Source organism: Apus apus, chromosome 1 (assembly GCF_020740795.1).
Source record: "Apus apus isolate bApuApu2 chromosome 1, bApuApu2.pri.cur, whole genome shotgun sequence".
Lineage (NCBI taxonomy): Eukaryota > Metazoa > Chordata > Aves > Apodiformes > Apodidae > Apus > Apus apus.
The window spans coordinates 29875735-29900341 of NC_067282.1; the positions used below are offsets into that span (position 1 = coordinate 29875735).

Here is a 24607-nt window from a genome sequence, read left to right on the forward strand (position 1 = left end):
GGATCGGTTCTGTTGAGATTTGTTTTCTCCAGGCTGAGACGCAGCGGGGCGGGCTGACCTTCAGCGATCAGAAAGCAGCGCTGGGAGAGCCCCCCGGGCCATCCCCGCACCCCCGCCCCGCTCCGCCAGCCCCTCTCCCCAGCCGCGCCCGCGGCTCCCGGCGGCTCCGCCTGCGGCCGCGCCCCGGGGCGGTGCTTCCCTCCGCTCCCCGGGCCGGGGGGGCCGGGGCAGCAGCTCGGGAGGCGGCGGGGCCCGCCGAGCTGGAGCTTTGCCCCGGCAGCACTTCTCGCCCACCGGGGGAGCCGGGCGCCGCGCCGCAGGTAGGGCCGGGGAGCCGGGCGGGAAGCCGGTTTCTTTGCCGGGTGGATGGGATGTTTTGGTGCCTCTCTGTGGATGAAAGCCTTTGCGAAGCTGTCCAGCAGGCTGAGCGCTTCTGTGGGAAGGGCTGCGCGTCTCTCCTGCGCCGTGCCGGGAGGGCAGCGGCGGGGTTTGCGGGCAGCCGGTGCGTTCCGCTGCCCCGCACCGGGGGCGCCGCAGCCGCTGCGGCGGAGCGCAGGGGCTTCGCTGCCTCCCCTGCTCCTTGCACAGCAAACGGCGGCGAAACACGGATCGGCGCCCTCCGTCTGTGCCTGGCGTGAGCGTTCCTGTGGCGCTGTTTTGGTCTGGGTTTGTTTTGTTTGGGTTTGTTCTTCTGGTGTGTTGTTTATTTTTTTTTTTTTTAACTCTAAATCAGGCTCGTTCTCACGCAGATTTCCATTGTTCCCGAGCGCTGTTTTTCGGTAAGTTTCTAAACATGCCAAGTCAACACCGAAAACAATCAGAATATGAAATGTAGAGCCTGCAAAACACACGGAGGCTCGCGGTCTGCAGAACACAGGGAGAAACCGTGGTTAACGTGGTGGTGACTGTGATTCTTTCCCTGTTGCTTCCAGGTGCTTGACGACACCACCACCAAAAAGATGAATGTTTTCCCATCATGTCTCTCCGTGCAGTAGCTCTGGCCAGCTACGGCCGAACAGAAACCTTCCAGCACCTGCCCTCTAAAAAGGTGAGGCAAAGAAGGTATCGGCTCAGTGTTTTCGTTCGCTGGGCGGGACTTTGTTCTTTTTATTTTCTTTTCTTTTTTTTCTTTTAATAGGTTTTAGTTGAAATGGTTGTGGTAAATAACTTATTTTTAAATGTTTCCTTACAGAGTAAATTTCAGAAATACAATCGCAGTTTCGGGGGGTGGGGAAGCTGACTCATTCATGCTATGAAAGTGTCTGATTTTTATTTGTGGCAGCGTGTTGTGATATTTTTCCATGCACCTGTGCAGCCATATTTCTTTATGAGTCCTCTTTAATTACCCTTTTTTAATTTCAGTTTGATAGCTAAACACTAAAGGAGCTCTTTCGCAGTCAGTGTTGTGGTTGAAATTGTAGCATCTTGAAAGGAAGTGGAAATCTTTTAATCAAATAATCTGAACACTGGTTGCTTCTGATAAGAGATGGGGTGCTTTTTAAATAAGATAAAATTTTAAGATTTAGCACTCCTAGTGTTTATGCTTACTGGTAAAGAATTTGCATTCACCCTGGTGACAGACAGTTGTGATACTTGCATTCTGAGAGGTGCAGTCTGTTAATTTGTGATGCTAAAAAAACCCCTCATTTAAAAAAAAAATTAAACACAATTAATAAAAACGAGTTCCTGCTAGAACTACTTTATGCAGTAATGCTGACAGTCCTACAGGATGAGTTCCCTAAATTAGTGCAGAGGGGAAAAAACCCCCAGAGAACAGTCAAATACTGAAGAGTATTTTTCTAAGCACCGGCATAATTAAACACTAAGTACGTGAAATTCTGCATACTGCTTTTGGCCCAAAATGTTCAGTTAAAAGGGAAGGTCTTTGTGGGTTTTAATTTCTTCTGCTTTCCATGAGCCTGAAGGTTATCTGGGTAGATCTGCTCTCTGAGTCACCTCACTGTCCCATGGGACCACAGGGAAACTAGAGGTCAACATGGGGTGGCAGAGGACAGCACACCTTTGAACTCCCTTCCCTTCATGGGGTCACAGGGTGCAGGGTAGGGCCAGAGGTGTCCTGGGGAGGCATCTCACTGATGTCTGAGTGTGGAGAAGGCACACATACACCTTGATTAAGTGCCTCTTAATGGTGTACCCTTCAGAGCAGGGCATCCCTTTGATTTCCCGGGTTTCTCTGATGTGCTTTGCAGGTCGATGACATACTTCAGGCAGTGGAGAGGGAGCAGGAAATGAGTGTGTGACCCTCACAAGGAATTTGTGAGCCTGGGGAGGAGACGTGTTGCTTTGCTGTCCTGAGTGTATCTTAACTCCCTAGTTGGAATTAGGCCCTCGATATCTGTGCTAACTAAGCTCCTTGCCCCGGTTCAGCTTTGTGCTGGTTTGGCAATATGATAAATCCAGCTTTGGGGTTCAAAATCCCAGATCGGAAGCATCATGACCACACAAAGCAAAATGCTGATCTGGTGTAACTCTGCTCAGTCAGTTACAGTGCATTCAAAATTTTTGTCAGCTTACACTGGCAGGCTGTGTGCCAGGTCAGGTCTTATCTGTTTGTGTCATTTCATGCTTTATGCTGGGTCAGCAGGGTTGCTGACGTGAACCACATGTACTATGCTCTATCAAATTAGACAGATGTGATTATGTGACCATGCTTGCTCACAGTCATTGCAGCTGGAAGATCAAGCAGCACGTGCATCAGGTGCTTGTGGAGCTGGGGCCTCATAAGTTTAACTCCTATCTTGTATATGCTTCCAGCTATTGATTGGTGGTTCCTTGAATTCTTTTCCACTTCATTGCTGTTGTTCTGACAGATATATAGACACCTGTTCTGACAAATACCCGGATTCAGCATTTTATATTGCATAAGCTTTATGCACATGTTTAATTTGGCCCTGGAGAATTTCTTCTGGAGTGAAATGCAAGATGCAGGATTGAGATACCAGTGCTCTTAAGATGGTACATGCTTCTGGGGAGATTTTCAGACAACCAGAAGTATAGGCAGTAGTTAGGGGACTGTCAGCAGGCCTTATCATGGTGTTCTCCCTGCTGGGATGGCAGTGAGACCAGGGATGTAATTACCAGAGTACTGTTGTTTTATAACCAAATTTTCTGCCTGTGTGTTCTTGTTCTAGCTAAACCATGAAAGCCTAAAGGTGGCTTTCACTGAGTCAGCATATTCTTCAAATCCCTCACCCAGGATTAGTTGCCTTGCTCCAACACCTCAAATCTCTGTTCTCCCAGGTATGCCAATTTGTTCTAAAATGCCTCCCTCTGGGGAGTTGGCTGGTGCTTATAGTGCTAGCAAAAACTATTGGGGGGTGTGTGTGTATACTGAACAAGTATAGTCTGGTTGGAGAGGGAACCTTGCTGTTGGCTTTGAAGATGAGACAAAGTCAAAGTATACCGTACAATTTGGAAGTATGGGGTTTTTTTATTTTATTTTTTTTTTTAAATGGTATTTTAGCCATTTTAGTTCTTCTGGCATTTTGAGGGCTCAAGAGTAAAATACTTGAACTGTTCAGATGGTTCTTGGCAGGTTAACTCCTTGTTCATTCAATAAATAGTTTCTCAGATTTTAACAGATTACCATAATTACTCACATGACTATCAGTTGCAAAACTGAGTTTGAGAAATTTATTTTATTTTTTAGTTGGAACTAATCTATTTCTGGTAGTAGCTTCAAGATGTGGGGTTTGTTTTTTCTGGGTTTTTTGTTTTTGTTTTTTTTTAACCTTAACTTGGCAGAAGCATGAGTTAAATATTTAAAACTTGTTCTTTTTTCTCTTACAATCCCTTAAGAACAAGTATTTAGCAGTGTAAGTCAGCATGATGATATGGTTAGTGCTAGAGATGCTCCATGATGCTGGTGGAGTGGAGATGACAAAGGATGAGTGGGGATGGAAAGGCTGTTGGGATGGGCTTTGCACTAGGAGAGCAAAGTGAAGGAGTTGAAGACAGGAAGGCTGAATGTTTTACCCTGAACAGAAGAGATGCTGTCTTCAGTCCAGGTTAAGGTATTCCTGTGCCACTGAATTGTCAATACTTACCAAGTTGCTTTCTTCTCCCGTTTGAAAGGCAGCTAGCTTTTATTTTCCAGTTCCTGCCCTTACATTGCCATGGCTGGCTATGTTGGAAAGGTGTTTCTTTGCAAGTGCAGCCAGTAAAATGTGCCGCTTTACTGCTGTTTTTGCAAGAGCTTTGTCCTGATTGGTAACAGGTGGCTGGTCCCAATCACTGATTAATTCTTCAGTTAATTTCGACCTGGCTTTATGAGAGCAGCATTGCTAGCAAATATTGCAGCATAGCTTATATGTGATGCTCTTAATTTTTTCAGCTTTAAGGACTGCACTTTGTGTAGACTTGCTTTTTCCGAGTATGTGGAGAATTTTGTTTTGGTTTTGATCCCTTAATTAGTAAACTTTCTTATCATGCAGAGTGCATTCTGGCTTCCAAGTGAGTGATTTGAGAAGTTTACTGTTTTCCATTGAGATATATCCAAGGAGAGCAACCTCTGGGCAAAGTTTGCAAGACTTGCTTTTTTCACCAGCAATGTTTAACGTTCCACATAGTCCTAACTAAGAGTTCTTTGCCCTGGAAATGAATCTTCATGATTGTATCTATTCTTAGAATTTTACAACTTTACTTATCTTCCACAAAGGAGTCAGGTGTTAACTTCATTGCTGTGATGTGGTTGATAGCTTCTTGAACACAGACTTTGTGTCTAATCTTTCCAGTGCTTGAATGATGGCACTTCCAGTGAAGCTTTTTGTTCAAGGTGTAAGACTTCAATTTTCTCTGAATGGCTACTGGTTGTGGTGTGCCTACATCACACTTACGTTGCTGGTTTTGCCACTAAAAGCAGTTTTTCCATTTTCTGTTCTACTTTGGTTTTGCAGCAGATCACATAGGCAGGCACTACTTCTTAATGACTCGCTGTGACAGGGCTAACTTTCATTATGGCTTCACATAAGTGTTGCCACCCCTGTGAGTAAGGGACTAAAGGTTACTTCAGCCTTTTCCACGTTAGTAGGAGTGTCTGACTGAAACACACAAACACATGACTTTTCATTACCAAGTGTTTGTTTATATTTTTTTCTTCCTGTTGTATTAATACTCCTGTATCTTTCTGTAATGTGACCTTCTTTTTTACTGGCAATAGAACCAGTACTTGTACCAGTAACTGTATCTCATCCAGTTTTGTAGAACAATGGTGTTTTCAAGCACGCTGACAATCAGTCACCACTGAAGTCTTAATTGTGTTTGGCTAGCAGCAGCATACTTTACTGCTGGTTTATTACCTAGCCTTATCAACAACAGAATTGCTTCCTGCCTGCAGAAAACACGAGCTTTCTTGCAGAAAGCAGCAGCAGGGAATGATGTGTGAATACTGCCCTTTCCTGCCTTCTCACTCATGTAAAAAAATAATGTGCATTTTATTCACATTGTGAACTAACCTTTTTTATCGTTGTTTCTTAACCTCTTATTTTCTTTCCTTTTCTGAGTAGACGAATACTCAAGGCCAGCAGTGATTGGACATGCTGGAAGTTTTGGATCATACCCAGACAGTACTGAAGCTATCAAAGACATTCTCGTGTCTGTTTTAAATGCGTCTGGTTTGAAGCCCTCTCTGGTGCCAGGGCAGACCACGATGCAAAGAGCTGAACATCCGGACAGTGACGTGGAACGGTGGGAAGAAAGCAGTGACGTGGAGAGCTGTGATGACAGCGACAGTGATTCCGCACATCGCAATGCGGCCTGTACACAAACAGACATTCGGTTTACAAGGCACCGGGCATGTTGGGACAACACACTCTGTGATGCCTCTAAACCTTCGCTGGACACTTTCTTTTGTCCCCGTTATGCTGATGGGGATCCTGCTGCTTCCTCCTTGAATGGTTTTGCCCTTTCACATGTGTCCCCTCCAAAGCGGGACTGTTTTACCCAGGTGACATTAACTGGAGGCGTTGTCACATCAGCTGTGGTGCGAAAAGAACGTTATACCTCCCCCGAACGAGACTTAACTTTCACAAGATTTCTTCCTGATTCAACTGTTGGTAAGCCAGCAGATCTGTTGAAATACCCTGATGCTTTGGAGCCTACGCCCGTCAGCAACAGTGACAGCAGTTCTCCGGGTGGACTTTCCCAGTCAGATCCAGCCAATCAAACAGGTAACTTTACAGGTGTGTTTTTAAGATTTCTGTGCTAGGAAAGATGATGTAATTGAAGTTGTTGCAGTCCTTGTTTATGTTGGTCATGGGTTGCTAGAGAAGTGCTTTCATTCAAAATATAGGAGAGGGGAGAAAGAGCCTCAAAATAAAGGAGAAGCAGAGGGTTGGACTTGGGGAAATGGGAGACTCTGGCTGGTGGCAGTCTTCTGTCTCATGATGCAGAAATGCTTCTGTAATACTCCACCTTTGGTAAGATGTAAAGACCACTGAGCTATGGTCAGTGTAGAACATCCACCGGATGAGACTTCCAGCTTTTGATCTTCACCGTTACCCTTCTCTGGAAGGCAGATAGCATGGATCTGGGTATTTGGTAGTGACTCACTGGGGGGTGTGGGCCCCCTGGGACATCTGTGTTCAATGTGAGCTGAAGGAGAGGGAGTCCTTCAATTCCGAATCTTGGAGGCAGAGCATTAACATCCCTTCTTATTATGACTAAATTGGCTTGTGCCACAGCAGGACTGTTTTTCCTCTTCCCTTTCCAAGAGCACCTGCTATCTCAAACACACAGAGCCCCTTCCAGTACAGTTCAGGATCTTTTTGCCCCTCACCAGTTTCCAACCCTACAGATATCCCATGTATTGTCCATGGAGAGATGTGGGCTGAGTGCTGCTAGCAAAGTTTAGCCCCCAGGTCCTGCAGCGGGAGGGGGCTCAGGAGGGCCTGTTCAGTCAGGACACCTGGCACGGTGCCCCAGGGTGGCTGGCAGAGTGGCTGGCCTGGCCTCGGCGCTCTGAGTGCCTCCCTCTGAGGCTCTTCAGGCTTCCTGCCCCTGTGGTGCCACAGCAGAATTCCCTCATGTTTAATACCTACCAGTGATGCAAACAGCTTTAGCTACAGCGAGGTAAACGTTTTTATTTTATGTATGAAGGGTGTAATTGCTGTCTAAGACTTACTCTTCCTAGATACTGAGCCCCAAAAAGATGATGCAACCACACCTATTTTTCTACTGGAAATTAAGGCAGATGGGAGCACTCAGCTTGCTTCTGTATCACAGATAAAAATGGCAAAGGCTTTTCTCCCCTGCTTTAGTTAGTAATATTCCTAGTGAAGACACTTAATTGAGCCCCACTTCCAGGCTCTGGTACTTTCTAGCCGTTCACCCAGAGCTCCTCCAAGGTAGCAGTGAGGTCTCAAATAGGCACGTGCTGTTGCAGGACTGGGAGCTTTTAATACTAATAACTTTGTCATCTGGGCTAGTATGTTGTCAACAGTTAGTACGGTGACGATTATGGTTGTTTCTTCCTGCTGGGTGTTTTGTTGGCCCTGTGTATTTGAGGGGTGCCCATGGGGGAGGAGGAAACCACACCCGGCAGTTGAAGCTGGCTGGGTCCAGTCATGCAGGTTTGGGAAGCTGGCTCCTCTGGAAAACGCAGCATAGGCTCTAGGAGTCAGTAGGGACCACAAGGCACGTGTGTAGGAACAATTAAATCGTGTGTGACTTGATCTTCTGGCATGAGTAGGACGTGTCACAAGCTTGTGTTGGGTCAGTAATACTGCTGGTTCTCCAGAAAGCAAACAGAAGTAAGGCAGCTAGGTGACTGAATCATAGAATGGTTTGAGTTGGAAGGGACCTCTAAAGATCATCTAATTCCAGCTCTCTTGCATTAACGGGGACACCTCCCACTAGATCAGCTTGCACAAAGCCACATCCAGCCTGCCCTTGAACACTTGTAGGGATGGAGCAGCCACAGCTTCCTTGGGCAACTTGTGCCAGTGTCTCACCATCCTCACAATGAAGAATTTATTCCTAACATCTAATCTAAATCTACCCTCTTTCAGTTTGAAACCATTCCCCCTTGTCCTAGCGCTACATGGACAGCTTGTAAAAAGTCCCCAGCTTTCCTGTAGGCCCCTTCAGATACTTGAAGGCTGCTATGAGGTCTCCCTGGAGCCTTCTCTTCTCCAAGTTGAACAACCCCAACTCTCTCAGCCTGTCTTCATAGAAGAGGTGCTCCAGCCCTTTAGATCATCTTTGTGGCCCTCCTCTGTACTTGTCAGCTCCATGTCCTTCTTGTGTTGGGAACTCCAGAACTAGACACAGTACTCCAGGTGGAGTCTTGCCAGAGCTCAGTAAAGGAGGAGAATTGCCTCCCTTGACCTGCTGGCCACACTTACTTTGATGCAGCCCAGGCTTCCCCAAGTCCTTTTCCTCAGGGCTGTTCTCAGTCCATTCTCCAGCCAGCCTGTATTTGTGCTTGGGGTTGCCCCAACCCATGTGCAGGACTTTGCACTTGGCCGTGTTGAACTTCATGAGATTGGCATGAACCCATCTCTCAAGTGTCTGGATGGCATCCCTTCCGTCCAGCACGTTGACCACACCACACAGCTTGGTGTTGTCAGCAAACTTGCTGAGGGTGCACTCAGTCCCACTGTCCATGTTGCTAGCGAAATAGGATCCTTGATATTACTAACAATACTACTCAGGGTAGCCAGGATCTTGCTAGACACTGTGCAGTGTTGTGGGCTTACATCTACATTAGACTTTGATCTTTTTTGTACAAAGTGAAAATACCTGCATTTCATTGTTCCTTGTTGCCTTCAGTTATTTAACTCACTGCTGGGTAGCCTGGGGTAACAGGACCTAGGTCTTCTTGTCCCTGCATTGTGCGGGACTATGAGGATGGGAAAAGCAAATGGCAAACTAAAAAAAAAAACCAAATCACAAAAAATTGCCTAATTTGAAGGCAAGAATTACACAAAAGCATCTCCTGACTGGCCTTTCTTTCTCCTGCTGTCTTAGAGGTGGTGGTTTCTCAATTTTGCTTCTTGCAGGAGAATTGGTGAGGAATGCACAAGGGATAAGGAAATGACATAACATTACTTTTTTTTTTTAGTGGCATTTTTCTGCTCATCTGATGAGACTCCTGGAAGGATTTATTAATATTTTTAAGCACAATTCTCAGTTGTCCTCATGCAACCTTCTGAAAAGGCTCTGTCATTGTTAATGAAGAGCCTGTCACTGAATTAGGTATTTTCAGGGGGCTTTATTGTGGCTGCTGTGTCACTGACAGTTCACAGTGCTTGTTCTTGCTTTTAATGTCGATGTACATCAAGGTCACTTCCTTCTCTGGCTCTTGAGGTCTCTTTTCCCAGCCCCAGCAGCCTCCAGGCAACAGTGTTCAGAAGCAGGAGGGTAACCAGATTATTTTTTGCACCAGATCTAGACTCTCATCCCATTCCTGGATGTGCTGGGCTCCTTCCCCAAGCTCTTTCATCATTTTCACTTAAAGATGCAAGTGGAATGCAAGAGAGAAAGCCCCCATTGGATTTCAAAATGATGTTTAATGTTCCTTGCATCTTGTATTTTAAAGAAAAAAAATAACTTTCCCATTTCCTTATTTTTGCTTATTATTTATAGTTCAGAGAGTAATGTTTTATTATCTTAACTGCTGAGGAATAAGTTTTTATTCTTCTGTAGAACCTTTAGCACTTACCTGTACTCCCTGCATGCTGCTTATCCGGTAAGATGAAACACCAAATAGGCATGAAAATAACTTAATGGCTTTGCAGTGGTTAAATCTGTTTCAAGTAGTCCGTTTTCCAGCCTTTCTATTTTTCTCCATGGTACACACAATGGGGGTATTAATGATTCTCTACAAAATCATGATGTCTGTCTCGCTACGCTTGAGCACAGTATTGACTTTCTAGCCTGATGACATCGATGCTCAGGGCAGCATGGCAGGGTTTCTATAAATAAGGCAATATAAAGAATCTAAACTAGGCCTGAAAGTTCAGTGCCCTTTAGTTGGAGAAAATATTTTCAGAAATTATTCTCAGACTTTGTAGGACCTCTTTATCCTCTCTGTGACTTCTAAAAAAATTAAACGGTGGCTTTTTTTTTTTAATTAAAAAGAGCTTTTGATTAACCCTGTTGTCTGCACCAATTTTAAATAGCATGTGTGGTGGTAGCATTTAGATATGGTCTATTTTATCCTGTAAACATCACCACAGCAAACCAGAAGAATTGCTTGGTTGTAAGGTCAAAGGAGAGGTAGTAAACAACCACCAGTCAGTTTATAAACCAGGTGTCATTTCCTTTCGTACTCATTAGTGTGTACATCCACAGACATTATATATAATCTTTGTCATCCTTCCAGCAGATTTATTGTAGCAGTGGTTGTGGGCTCTTGAAAACAAAACATGAGGGCATGATCTCACACCTTCAGTTCTCTGGGGAAGATGATTATGACTTTATATGTTTATGTATAAAAAGCAATCCAGGGTACAGCCTATGTCTAGAAAACCAGACCATACTTTGCTGCGTAGTGAAAAGTTCTTAACGGGGAAAAAGAGTTTAATTTAGTTTCTTATGCTCATCATACTTGACAGCAAATGCCAGGAAAACAGAACTGCTGTTCTGGGAACGGGGAGTACTGCAGCTAATGCATCCACCCCAGCTGTACTGATTACCATGCAGTTGGGCTCCATTTGGAAACAGGAGGGAGATTTCTTCCAGGTATCGAAACACAGCAGCAAAGTTGTTTCCACCTGCAGTGATTCAAGAAACCTTTTAAGGCTGATGCATCTCTGCAGGCTCAGACAGCAGTGAGATTTCTTGGTTTGTTTTTTTTTCCAGCTATTGTGAATGAGCAGAGCACAGTGTTAGCTGGCTGTGTTGTGAACTGCAGAGCATCACTGTAATCCCAGCCTGAGGTTCTGAGGTTGTCACCAGTGGCCCAGGCTGTTGCTGGGAGAGGGCTGTCGTTGAGAGCACCGTGGTGCTTGTCACCACACGGCATTTAAACTCTGCTTCTCTGGTAGTTGATACTCACGTTTCAGCTTGTCAGGGTAGTTCATATATGAGCATGTTCCCCATGTTTCCTCTCCTTTTTCTTGACTTCCCCCATAACCTACAGCCTCAACGGATGGTCCGTTTTGGGAAAGAAAGTTTGCTTTGCTTTCTGGAAGTCACCCTGCACACATCCTGGGAGCTGCAAAGACAGAAATAACTAATAAAAGCTCTTGTTACACCCACAGGTTCTACTTCTCCTTTGAACATAAGTGCTATACCCTTGAATCGTTCATTGCAAGATATTTGCATGCTTCCAGAAGATGTGGAGAAGGTGAGGGTAACAAAGTCTGTTGTCATAATGTGTTTTCCATTTTATAGTGGCAAAAGCAAATGACAGGAGGCATTTCCCAATACTTTCTGATAGATGGACTTATCTTTACAAATATTGTATTTTCCCTATTCCTCCTCTCTGTGGATTAACCTTCAAACCTAAAATGCTTATTTATTAATTTAGTTTTAATCTGATCATTAAATATTTTAATTATATATAAAAATGGAAATATTTTAGAACACTATATATTTCTGCTTTTCATTCCATCGTTTTGCTACACATTACTTGATACCAAACTTGAAGATTAGCATAGTCACTTTAAAGTTACATTAGAATATATTACATTGAATTGTGGCACTTACACTTGTATGGATGGGATTTGCCTCATGCTTTTACTATCAGGAGTTAGGGAGAGGTTGGGTTTTTTGTTTGTGCTTATGATGAGCATGTGAGATTGCTGTAAAAGAATTACTGTGATTGTTATTCATATTGTAAGTGTGACATCTACAGTAATTTAAGCAGTTTATCATGGTTTCTAATAGTTGCATAAGGGGCCCAAACAGTCCTAGGTATGTTGCCAGATTGAGTTTATAAACACAGATAAAGAGGAGAAGATAATATGGTCACCTGTAACTCTGTGCTAAATTTTAGTCTTTTCTAACAGTTGGAAAAGAGGGGTTGATATTATAATTACTTATTGCAATGAGTAGGATTTAATACAAAAGAGCTTCAAAAATGTGCACAGAAAAGGAGATACATCTATTTTTGCCGGACTATGAATGTGCCTGTGGTCCCATGTCCTGGGCCCAAGAGGTGCACAGCACTGGTTTTACTGGAGTGGCAAGTTCTGCATTTGATTTGGAGCTCTTAGTGTCCTTAAGGTGGTGCCTTTAAAAACAAACAAATAAACAAAAACATCACACAAAAACCACACAATAAATCTCATGCCAAAATCAAGCAAGCTTTTGAACTATCATTTCATGTTGTTTTTTGTGAAAGATGTTTCAGAAAGGAGATGATGTTTCTCTGTCTGTAATGTGGGAACTAAAACCAAAGTAATTTGCTTTCGGTCATCAGGAGACCAGTTAGTAGATATCTGGATGAGAAACCACAGTGTGAGAACTACTGAGTGAAGCAAGATGGCATGAGCTGCTTCCTCTGTGCAGATGATTGGTGCTGATGTGATAACAGCTTAAAAGACATCAGAAGCTCAGTCTGTTACGACTGAGTCTGCCTTGTGAAAAACCTAACTAAACCCAGACCAAAAACCAAAACACTTTTAGGTTGTGAAATAATCTCTTTGAAATTTAGGAGACTAATAACCAAGGTACTTGTAGTGTCAGCAAGTCTTGAGAGTTGTAGTTTTGTGCCAGGAAGGAGGTGGGCCAGATGATTTAAAGGGACTTTCCACTAATTCGAGTGGGAGGAAGAGAAATGAGAAGGTTGGTGTGTCACAGCTGATCTGGTACTGCTTCCTAGGGTGATGGTCCTAGTAGGAGGCAGAGCTGAAAGCTGATAGTCATGCTGAGTACAGGAGTGCCTGTATCCTGTTCCATCTTTTTTGCACCTCTCAGATACGCTCTTTAATTGTTTTTACGAGCAGGACATGATAATGTGCTGTGCTCTGCCACTAACTTGGGGTTAACCACTGACACACAATCCTCAGAGTAGATGTTCTCTTCATCTCCCCAAAGAAAAAAGGCTGTTTAATTCTATCCTTTACTAATGGTGCATCCTGAAGTTCACTCTAAGTTGTCTCTGGAGCAACAAGCAAGTGGTGTTAATCTGTGTTAAGGAAAAGATAAAAGTCTGTTCAAACACCCACAGGGACTTGTGGGCTCTTTCTAACATTGTGATTGATCTCTCTTAAATGCATATGTCTGTGGACAATATGAAAGCAGTGATGTCTCATGTACTCCTTACAATTTAGGTATTTCTAAACACTGATATTTTTCTTCATACTTCTCATACAGGTTGTAGAAAATGTCATGAATACTTATGCAAGTGGTACAATTTTCTGAGCACAAGCCAATTTTTAGAAAGCTTTAACTATTCTGCATTCAAAATCTCTAGTCTTAGCTATTGCTGTGGTGTTTTAGACCAAGGCTTACCCTTGCACAACAAAACCACATGCAGTCGAGGGGAGAAGGGGAGAGTATCCTGGGCATCTTAGGAGTGTCGACCCCACCACCTGAGAGCACCTAACCCTTCATAATGCATCCACTTTTGAGCTGAGCTTGGGCTAGGAGGATGTGCTCAGGCCAGTAGCAGTAGTGCAGGTGGGGCTGGTGGGATGCTCTGTTAGGCCACAGGAGGTGGGGCATACAGCAGAGACATTGGGGCAGCAAGCCCCAGGTTTGTCTGGATGTCAGAGAGGCAGTGAAGGTGGCTTTATAAATTCCCTTTTCCCAGAGGATGGGTGACCCAGGCAGGCAAGATGGTAGGGGGCACCATGGGGAGGGCTTGTGTTTGATGTGGAAATGCCACAATGAAGCTTTGAAACTACTGCCTTTTATTTAAGGCAGTGTGAACACCAGAGGAAGTTTTCCACTTCCCCTTGTTACAGACTTTCTATGCAACCTTGTGTTGACAGTGTAATCTATCTCACTGCCTACTGCCTGCTTCGCTGCCTCATCTCCTAACACATGAAAGCATTTGACTAGCTTCTGTAGTACCCATCATCTGAAGATACACAGTTTCTTCAAAACCTGCCTCTTCCACCCCCATCCAAGTTAGTGTGTGTGCAGAACTGCTTGTGCACACTGACTTAAAATTAAATCCTATTAAATAGGTTACCTGGTTTCGCACTTGCATGCTAAATAGTGCAGTGTAACTAGAAGACTGTCTCTAAAATTCACATATATTTATCAGTTAGGCATGTAATCAAGTTTGGTTTTATCTAATAGATGGATAAGATAAAAGAGTATGTTTTAATCAAAGGTGAGACAATTATCTGGGCAGTTGTCTTTTGCATGTTGTCTCTGAATTGTCCTTGGGGTATTTTTTTTGTGTGTGTTCAAATAAAAGGTGAGATAGCTGTACATTTTCACTTCTTCCATTGAGAAAGTACAGGGGAAAGTCACATATTTCACTTCATCTTCTGTAAATGTCAAATATGCTGTGTACTAATGAGTGTTCCAATCTTGCATCCAGGAAAACGCCCACTTTTTAGTTGCGGATATGATTATAGCATCACTAGAAAAAATGAAATGTAATATCCTAAGCCAACAAGCAGAGTCCTGGGGTGTGGAAGAAACAAGTGGATCAGATGGCAGCTATAACACTGATTTGGAATTCTCTTCTTACCCTGGGGTGAAAAAGTCTGATTCTTCTGTTGCCTCTTCGGACAGTGGTTATGAAGGCAAGTTATTTAGTCTATAATGCAAACTTTTCTGACAGCCTTTACTGTTTATTTTTGTGCAAGAAAATACTAAATTGATTTGGGCATTGCTTGGAACCACATCCTCTGTTACCTTCTCTGAGACTCTCAAGAGCTGTCTTCCCTGGGGATGATTATGCCACAAGTGTTTTTCCTGTAGGTTAGATTCTTTTGAATGCTCACATTTGTGTTTTATTTATTATAATTAATGGTGGGGGGTTTTTTTTACATGAAAAAGAAAATGTAAGGTTGAAGTGTCACATGCCAAGCACACCTCTCTGTAGAGCGTGCCTGTTTTTTCTGTGTTTAAATACTTTTTTGCAGGATTTGAAGCCTGGCTCTTTCCTTCTGTGCTTACTTCTGCAGTATGCAGATCAGGCTACGTAATTGATTTGAGTGAAGCTGCCCAGAGTATTAATTCACATATAGTTTGAGGCAAGATAATAAATGCTCCTGGAACTGTAATCCTTGAGTCAGCACATGCATTTTTAAGAAGATTTTAGACTCTTGAGTAATATGGATCTTAGGGATGGAGCTTAAGTCTAAAGTCCAAATGACATAACTTGTGGGGAAAAATTAATTGTGTGCTTGCATGTGAGAAGAGGAAAGACCACTGATAATATAAACCCTTCTGTTTTAGTCTTTAGAACCTTCTTGCTAAGAAACAGAGGGACATACTGTATGACAGACTCCCAAGAATTGTCTTTCTGTGTGTGTAAAAATATAAGTAGCATTGCTCTGTAAATACACGCTGTGTGCTAAAGTTTTGGTAAGCAAACTCCAAATATTATTGCAGCTACTCTACAAATGCTGCAAAAGTTCAACTGTTGTCTTTCCTGGACAGGCTGTGCTCTGTTGCCTGTCAGCTCCCTGGTGCATCTACCATCACATCATGAGGTTACCAGATTTCACTGCCACAGTGACTCAGAGGATGAATATGTAATTATTGGTAAGACTCTAAAATTATAACTGCAGAAACGTCTTTGTTGTTCAGCAGAATCTGTTGGTCGTTTGGAATATCTTTTGGCTTAGGAGATGTTATCACAGGAGAAATAATATGAGAAAATGGAAAGGGCAATGTGGCATGACTCTTAATTAGAACACATCAAGAAATACTGGGGTGATACACAATTTCCTATCTACAAAATAGCTGTTTTGAGGGACTGAAATGATGCCTAAGGATTAAACCAAATGGATGTGGGTGAGCAACGTAGCAGCATTGTTTGAAAGAATTTAGGGCATGATCACTTCCTAGTGAAAGAGAGTGATGAGGTTTTAGGAAGCCCTCCTGCTTCAGGCCTAGAGTAGACTGTCCCCTTGTAGTCACCAGTGTTCTGCTTCTCTTCAGGACATCCTGAGTTTCTTTGGTTACCATCTCTTTTTACATACACAGAAATAGAAACTCTTAAAAGTAGTCTGAGCAACATTTAATAGAATCATGGAATGGTTAAAGTTGGAAGGGACCTTAAAGATAATCAGGTTTCAACCCCCTGCCATGAGCAGGGACACCTCACACTAGACGTGGCTGCACAAGCCTCATCCAACCTGGCCTTGAACACCTCCAGAGAGGGGGCTTCCACAACCTTCCCAGGCAACCTATTCCAGAGCCTTACTACCCTCATGGTGAAGTATTTCTTCCTGATGTCTAACCTAAATCTCCCCTTTCTCAGTTTAAAACCATCACCCCTTGTCCTATCACTGCCCCCTCTGGTGAAAAGCCCCTCCCCAGCTTTCCTGTAGCCCCTTCAAGTACTGGAAGATGCTATAAGGTCTCCCCAGAGCCTTCTCTTCTCCAGGCTCAATAGCTTCAGCTCCCTCAGACTGCATAAAAATATGCATAGCCAAAACTAATGCTACCAATGTGAACACCTTGTCTGCATTATCATATTTTGTCTATATAAGAGTGAAGTGTGTATTTTGATTCCATTAATCTTACCTTTACTAACCTATTATAGCATTAGCTGGTGTGTCTGTGATGGGTGTCTCCAAATAGCTGTCAGTGTCCAAAAAAATTAATATTAGTTCTGTATGTTACTGTTTACTATATTATTATATTTACTATGTATATTTTTTTATATTTGCTATATTACTGTCTAGTGCCTTCTGGCTAGACCTGGACTCGCAGGCACTTAGTCTCTCCTTTTTGATTTCCTTGCTCTTGAAGGAACAGTGTTGGTGACAAAATGATGCATAGTTGTTAGGCAGTACTCTTCATCAGCAGATGTCAAGAGATCTGCAGAGGAGATGAGTCTCCTTATGCCTGTTTTACAGCTGAGGTTATTTCCCACATCCACAAAGGGTGTTGTAAAGATGAATATATTTGAAACTGACACCGTGGTTAGCACAGAAGGTAGATCTAAAACAGTGCTGAGTAACAGAAGCTTTGTTTCTTAGATGGCTTGATAAAATTTTCTCCTTTACCACAGAACTTGAAGACCTTGAAAATCTGTCTGTCTCCCCAGATGAAAGGTAATGCTGTGTGTCTTTACTGTAATAGCCTGATGGCACTACCTTTTCTGCTGGACCAGCTTTCTGATGACTCTTCTGGCTGGGGCGGGGAAAGGTGTGGGAGTGGTAAATTTGGCCCTCCCAAGGAAGGGGAAGGAATGTTGCTTGACAGCACATGTCTGTGGCACTTGGCTTAACAGTGCATTTCTCTCTCCGCTCTAGGAGTCTCGCTGGAGGGTGGTGGCTGTGGCTCTGTGAGGGCCTGGGTGTATCAAAGCAAGGGGATAGGAATGAAGTGGTGGGAGAAAACTTTTCAGGGATGCAGAAGAGGCAGCAGAGCTACTGATGACATCCTGCTATTTTTCTTGGTCTATATTGCTTAACTTTCAGATCGCCTTTTGAACAAGGCAGCAATTCTGCTGAAGCAACAGCCCAGGAGTTGTGCAGAGCTTTCAGAAAACGCTGGTTGCAGACAGAATCTGCAGTCCAACTGTCTGGTTGCCTGAGCTCATCTAAGCAGAGAGTGAGTCTGAGCTGAGAACAGCAAGCCCTTTATTCAGTTTCCCAAATAATCATTGTCTTACTGCAGCTGCTTCACTGTGAGGGAAAGGGGAAGCTGCATTAAAAAAAAATAAATGAAGATGAGTACTTCCAATTTTTTGATACACTTTAGATCAATTTTTAGAAAATTTCTTCTCTCTTCAGCAATTATCAGCACATGTAAGATGTGCAGTTGTGAACAATCAATGTACTTTCTTCTGGGACTGATACGAAGGAGTTTTAACTGAGGGGGAGCTACATGCAGATTAAAACTTTAAAAATAAAAAAACTTTAAAAAGTTAAAAACTTTAAAAATAAAGGCAAATGTTTCACAGCATCTAACATATACCCAGTTCATCCTCATAAGTTTCTTTCCCAATAGTCTGTGCTGAAAGAAGAGATTCCAAGAGAGCTTGAGTCCAGTTTGAATCTGGCTGAAGAAATAAAGATCATATCCAAATTAAGAGGATCTTCTGGCTGGACCCCACCAAGATCGCAGATTATCTTTAACATTCACCCTTCAGCCAAGTAAGTCTAAGGGATCTGAGGACTGTTGTTTAGAGAGCAGTCCCAAGGAAAAGGTCCTGGGGGTGGTAGTAGATGAGAAGCTCGACATGAGCCACCACTGTGTGCTGGAGCCCAGAGGGCCAGCTGCATCCTGGACTGCATCAAAAGAAGCGTGGCCAGTGTGGCCAGGGAGGTGATTCTGCCCCTCTGCTCTGGTCAGACCCCACCTGGAGTGCTGTGTACAGTTCTGGTGCCCTCAGCACAGGAAAGATATGGACCTGTTGGAGAGGGTCCAGAGAAGGGCCATGAAGATGATCAGAGGCCTGGAGCACCTCTGCTATGAAGACAGGCTGAGAGAGTTGGGGCTTTTCAGCCTAAAGAAGAGAAGGCTCTGGGGAGACCTTATAGCACCTTCCAGTACTTGAAGGGGCTACAGGAAAGCTGGGGAGGGGCTTTTCACAAGAGGGTGCAGCAATAGGGCAAGAGGTAATGGTTTTAAAGAGGGAAGATTTAGGTTAGACAGCAGGAGGAAATTCTTCACCGTGAAGGTAGTAAGGCACTGGAACAGATTGCCCAGGGAGGTTGTGGAAGCCCCCTCCTTGGAGGTGTTCAAGGCCACGTTGGATGAGGCTTGTGCAGCCTGGTCTAGTGTGAGGTGTCCTTGCTCATGGCAGAGAGATCAGGACCTGAGGATCTTTAAGGTCCTTTCCAACCTTAACCATCCTATGATTTGTCTAAAACCTGCTGAAGCTGATGGAAGGAGCCTGAGCGGTTCAGCCTTCTGCAGTGTCTGTCACTAGCTTCACTAGAAAGCAGTTGGCATCTTTTTCTCCCCCTGTTGGCACATCTGGATTAATGTGACACGTGCGCTTTTACGTGGGATAATACACGCAGTGTTATGGTGGCAGCACGCTGAGCTGGACTCTGAAAAATTTCATGTTGTGACAATACGTGAAGTATATTCTTAAGAATTTTTCCACTTTCCTGCTGATATTTTATGGGTGGCAGGTTTCCAAAAAAGAAGGAGAAAGCAGGTTATATTTGGGAAAGCTACTATCTCACTCTGCATGTCTCATCTGTGCTGTTAAATGTGCACAGTAGGCATGCTGGCTAATTACCTGTGTTGTTGTGGATACAGTTGCCCTTTCAGTTGCAAACGTGGATTTCCTCCTCCCTCTTGATATTGATGCTGCCTTAAAAAATGGGAAATAATTTAATTCTTGCAACAAGTCATACTTAGAAACAGTAATTGTTGGTACGTTCTCCGCAGAATAAGTTGGAGACTCCCACTGGAATAATAATTTGCATTTCCTTCCAGAACCCTCTCCTTCATGTGCAGGAGTAGGAGTCTTCTGATTGGCTATTTTCACTGGTCTCTGTAGCTTTCTTGCATTTTGAATGTTAAGCAAACTCTGGTTTGGCTGTTGAGTGGTATAACTGTTTGCCTCTGCATGCAGGAGAGACGCAGTGGTGGCTGCCCAAAACTTCACGTGTGTTGGTTGTGGAACCCCAATAGAAAGCAGTAAGTATTATCCAAAGGGAAAAAAATCTGATAAACCCATTACAGGTAATCAGGCTATAATCTTCACCAACGTAGATGGATCACAATCGTAAAATTACCTGAGCTGGAAGGAAATTTCATTGTTGGATGTGCCTTCAATAATAAAACAGGCAGTAGGATCCTACCACTGCCCGGAATTTCTCATTGTGGACAGAATACAACACTTGATAGATGTCCTTCTCATCAACAAGATATGAAAAGCTATTAAAGAAATTCAAGCTTCCAGGCAGAAGAGTGCTGATTTTACATCTTCCAGTGGTTTGTTTCAGTGGTTCTTTCTCTGTGCCAGTTCACACATTTCCAAAAGTCCCCTATTAGACATTTTGGGAGTCTTTATGCAAGCTTATGGAATGTGTAGTTTTGCTCTTTCAGGGTGTCTTTTTAAAACTTCGTTTTCTTTAAATCTTTATCATGAAGCCCTGCATTTGTTTTATTTGTGTTACTTTGTGAGACCTGCTTGAAAGCACAATGATTGACAGGTGTGACAACCAGACCATACCTAAGAAGTCTCTGAAGTGGCTTTCAAGACTTGTTTTGGGTCTGGTCGGAAAAGAGCAGCATTTGTGTTGGCCTGTAAAGTATCAACCGTCTGTGGTGGCACCTTAACCCAAGCAAACCTGAGATGCTGAGATAGCTGGGAAGAATGCATAAACTTCTATATGAAAAAGTATTATGTAAATGTGACTCCATGATCACTTGTCTTCCCACTTGGTGGAAGTATTTTGTTGTGTGATTTGTCTCTCTTTTTTGGGTAGGGCAATAATGATTTCTCTAAGATATAAGATACAGTCAGTTCTGTTTGACATGTGTGGAAAGGAGGAGAGCTGTCTTTTCCAAGGCCAAGTACAGATCTTGTGTATGTGTTTAGCACAGTAGTGAAACCCCTGATATGTGTTATTTAAACAGAATAGGCATTCAGAAAAAAGGTGTGTCCCATATGTATGATAAATATTCACAATTTCATTTCTATCTACCTGCAGAATATATCAGGAGGCTCCGCTATTGTGACTACCTGGGGAAATACTTCTGTGATTGCTGCCACAGCTATGCCCAGTCTTCCATTCCTGCTCGAATGCTTTTGAAGTGGGACTTCAAAAAATACTATGTATGCAACTTCTCCAAACACCTACTGGACAGCATATGGCAGCACCCAATATTCAATGTGTCATGTATTAACAAAGCCCTCTACACAAAAAGTAAAGAAATGGACAGGGTCAGGGTAAGTGTGGCCTTTTTTTATTGAGAATTTGTGGGTCTGAGACATTTGGGAAGAACTGCTTAGCAGAGGTTGTCCTTTGCTGTGTGCATATATGACAAGGAGGCAGAGTTGATTTTTCTGCACTTAGACTTGTCCCATCATTGCTTCTGGGACTTTCCCTCTCTCCCCTCAGGTAAATGGGGAGGAGGGAGAAGTTCCAAATGTATGGCAGAGGGCTCATTTCCCCCCTTGTCTTTGGGGTGCATTTCCTTATTGGTTCCAGTTTTAGTTTATGGGAAGAAGCTGGACTTCTGCAGTGAATACGTAGCTCTGCTTGGCAATTGGCTGTTGGAAAGCTACAGAAGTTTTGAATGACTCCTTCATTTTGTGAGCCATCAGAGCAAACAGCCTTAGCTCATTGAAGGGCTGCACCTCCTGCAGCTTGAGGAAGGGTGCTCTGGTGAAGAGTCAAGTTGCTACGCGCTCTTTCCTGGCTGAGGAGACACTTGTCTGTTCATTCATAGGTTTGGGTCTGGGTGTGCTGACGTGAAGCCATTTGAAAGGTTAGGAATTGCTTCCTTTGTCAGTGAATAAAAGTAATCTTTGCCTTTCTTAGACTTTCATGCATTAGAAGATCAGTTGAATTCTGTGCTAAGTGTGAAGTTCCTATTTTTAGGTGTGGCTTGACAAAGTTTGCAGGCTCAAAAAGTGGTGTTCCTCACCTAAAAATATATAAATAAAATTGTTTTTCATTTAAAAATTGTTACTTTTTTCCCTTTATCTTTCAGGAAGTGCAAGAACAGCTTTTTTATTTAAAAAAGCTTTTGAAAACCTGCAGGTTTGGTGAAAGGTATGGGCCACCATGATCGTGCAGTAAAAATAGCTTATTAAAATGTATGTAAGGTACTTTTAGAGGCTTCTTCTTTAGAGACATTTAAATGCATTTTTAAATGAGCTACTGTGATCTTTTAAGAAGATCCTGATAATAGAACTTTCTTCTATTGCACTGCAAATTTTGACTGAAGAACAGCTTTTATGTGGCAGCTTTGTGTTTCTCATAACCTGCTTGGACAGTTGGGTTTAAATGTTGATTAATCATTGTTAGGTGCATATTTTTTCCTATTTCGTCCCTCTTAGGTTGTCACTAGTTCTTAAAAGGTCAAAGTTATTTATGTACATCTGAGATGATTATTCTTAAGCATTTTTGTGAGGGTTTAAAGAATTCTTCCAGAAATCTTTCATCATGCTCAATTTGGTTTCTTTTTATAAACAAAGTGAAAGTAGTAACCAGATGTATGTCAAAACGTAAGAAGGTATAAAGCTGACCTTGTTTGTTGCTGCAAATTAAAGAGTTTTTTGGTATTCACCTCACCACAATATGGGCATAACTAGTGGTTAGACATGTGAATGATAAAACCTTCACCACAGAATCGCTGACCTTTGAAATAAAGTCATAAACAAAATGATCTTTAAAAGTAGTTTCTGTTCTCTTTAACATGGACCTCTTTAAGAAAATAAGCGGTTCTGTGCTGGTCACCAAAACTAAATAAATACATGTATTAGTGTCTCTCTTCTGCATGACCACTTTTGATTCCATTACAGAAATCAGTATTAGGATCCCTGTTGTACCTTCTATGTATGTGACAAATTTCAAAAGTAATAGCTATGATTTCAGTGTTAACCTGCTCAGAACAAGCATAGTTTCCCTCAATAGTGACCTATGCAGGATAAAAACCCTCAAAGATCTCTTTACACAAAAAAAGTGAAGAATTGTAGCTTATTAGCATTAGTTAATGTATCAGATTTTACCTACTGTTTCTGAGATAGGAGAGAGAGACCTTTACTTGTTGTTTGAGAATTGCTGGGATAACTGCACATGGCAACTCCAATGCACATTTAAAACAGACATTTTATTCTAAATCCCAAGCTCTCCAGTTTTTCTTCATGTGATCTCAAATTGGGAGGGGAGGTAGGATTTAGGATGAATCCTGGATGACTTGAGAAGTGAAATAGGTTTATGCTTCACATCACTTGTCAGACAGTTTTTGTAACTTGGTTTGTTTTTTCTTTCTCTTACCAGTGTACTGAAAGAATTTGAACAGGTCCCCAGCCATTTGACAGAGGAGCTGCATCTCTTCTCACTGGATGATCTGGTGAAGATCAAACGAGGGCAGTTACTGCCCCTTCTTAAAGACATTCTGAAGAGCTCCACCTCCCATGTGGATGGTTGTGAGGTAAGGAAGAGCCAGGGCTCTTAGTGTCCTCACAGCTGCTAGTGTGGAGAAACATCCCTGCTGACACTCCCAAATATTTTTTACATTAATTAAAAATAAATCCACTCTCTTTCTGTTCTTGTAGCTCTGTCAGGCTAAGGGTTTCATCTGTGAATTCTGTCAGAGTGCAGATCTGCTCTTTCCATACCAGATTGCTAAATGCAAAAGGTGCACAGGTACGTTCCAGACCAAGCTTCTTTCTCTTTTTATCTTGCGGGAATGTTGGTGTTTAAAACTGTTCAAACTGATTTTAGGAAAACATTGAGAAGTTGTTTCACTGAAAGCATGTGTGTTTGGAGATCCGCATGTGTATTTGATATCTGTGGATAGCATGTATCTTTGAAAACCAGGCTGTGGCAGCTGTCTTGCAGCAGTGAATTCGGAAAGCAAAACAGGGACTTGCCTAAACATTATTATGGCTGCAGGGGGGTGCTATTTTTCTGGGTCTGTGCATGAGAGTAAGCCTGGGACAGTGCTGCATGTACTGCTGCTATAGCAGATCTTGCTGACATTCATTGTAAATCCTGGGAATCTTACCAAAATGTTTAGTCATAGTTACAACAATGGTGGTGGTTGTCCCAGCCTTGCACTGCTTCTGTTTACTTTTATATTTGGGTGAACTAAATAGGACATCCTTCAAGGAGCACAGCTATTGATTCATTTTTTAATTTGTTGGTTTTGTTGTTGTTTTGTTTGTTTTCTGAATGTTAAACTGCTTGTATGTATAAACAGAGTGCAAAACATGCTTTCACAAAGCATGCTTCAAGTCTGGAGGCTGCCCCAAATGCCTGCGGATTGCAGCTAGGAGGACACTTTCAGAAACTCCATCGGTGGTGCCTTCGTGAAACCAGATGCCTCTGACTGCTGATTTCAGTAGATGCTCAAAGCCAAATCTTCAGGTGCCTGACTAAGAATTAAATTAATGTTGTTTTAGACATTACTATTTTTAACGCATGTCTCCTTTATGGGGGGGTGGAAGAAAAAGAGGACTTCAATATAACCGAAAACTCGTGCTGAAAGAGTGTCATCTTAACTGGTGACAGAAAGACTGGTTGTCAATTCTGTGAGCAGCCTTTTGTTGCTATGTTTTGTCCTTGTATGTAAGATTTTTATTATTATATTTTTCCATATAACAATCATTCTTCTCTGTAATTCTGCAAATAATGTATAGATAGTAAATGAGTGTTGGAAATCCTTATTTGTGTCAGATTTTGGAAATGGGAAAAAGTGTTTTAAGTATGAAATGATTCTCTCAAAAGCTCTACAATATAAAAAGCTTGTCTGTAAGCTTTAGGCAAATGATGATCTGAAATTTTGTTCTGGCAATTGCTTAATTTCAACCAGTGGATTCAAAGTTTCTTTTAAAGACACACATGCAACAGCTTGTGGT

The 24607-nt window shown here is 42.7% G+C and overlaps 1 protein-coding gene across 6 annotated transcripts in view; it reads left to right on the forward strand.

Moving 5' to 3' along the window:
• Positions 1 to 220: 220 nt before the first annotated feature.
• RUBCNL (rubicon like autophagy enhancer) overlaps positions 221 to 24607 on the forward strand; it is a 52012-nt gene continuing 27625 nt past the window's right edge. For 3 of the 6 annotated variants that reach the window (XR_007891995.1, XR_007891993.1, XR_007891994.1), the window contains exons 1-16: positions 672 to 779; positions 933 to 1048; positions 3153 to 3261; positions 5526 to 6200; positions 11226 to 11311; positions 14465 to 14672; positions 15535 to 15639; positions 17117 to 17159; positions 17529 to 17661; positions 18061 to 18206; positions 19643 to 19707; positions 20727 to 20965; positions 21733 to 21794; positions 23025 to 23178; positions 23303 to 23393; positions 23950 to 24116. Coding sequence is in view for 3 of the 6 variants with exons in the window: in XM_051644022.1 (XP_051499982.1) it covers positions 977 to 1048; positions 3153 to 3261; positions 5526 to 6200; positions 11226 to 11311; positions 14465 to 14672; positions 15535 to 15639; positions 17117 to 17159; positions 17529 to 17661; positions 18061 to 18206; positions 19643 to 19707; positions 20727 to 20965; positions 21733 to 21794; positions 23025 to 23178; positions 23303 to 23393; positions 23950 to 24062 (2301 nt within the window). In the remaining 3 variants the exon portion in view is untranslated. Of the gene's footprint in view, positions 321 to 671; positions 780 to 932; positions 1049 to 3152; positions 3262 to 5525; positions 6201 to 11225; positions 11312 to 14464; positions 14673 to 15534; positions 15640 to 17116; positions 17160 to 17528; positions 17662 to 18060; positions 18207 to 19642; positions 19708 to 20726; positions 20966 to 21732; positions 21795 to 23024; positions 23179 to 23302; positions 23394 to 23949; positions 24510 to 24607 lie in introns of those variants that run through there. The other 3 variants (XM_051644021.1, XM_051644022.1, XM_051644023.1) reach the window with 3 other exon arrangements.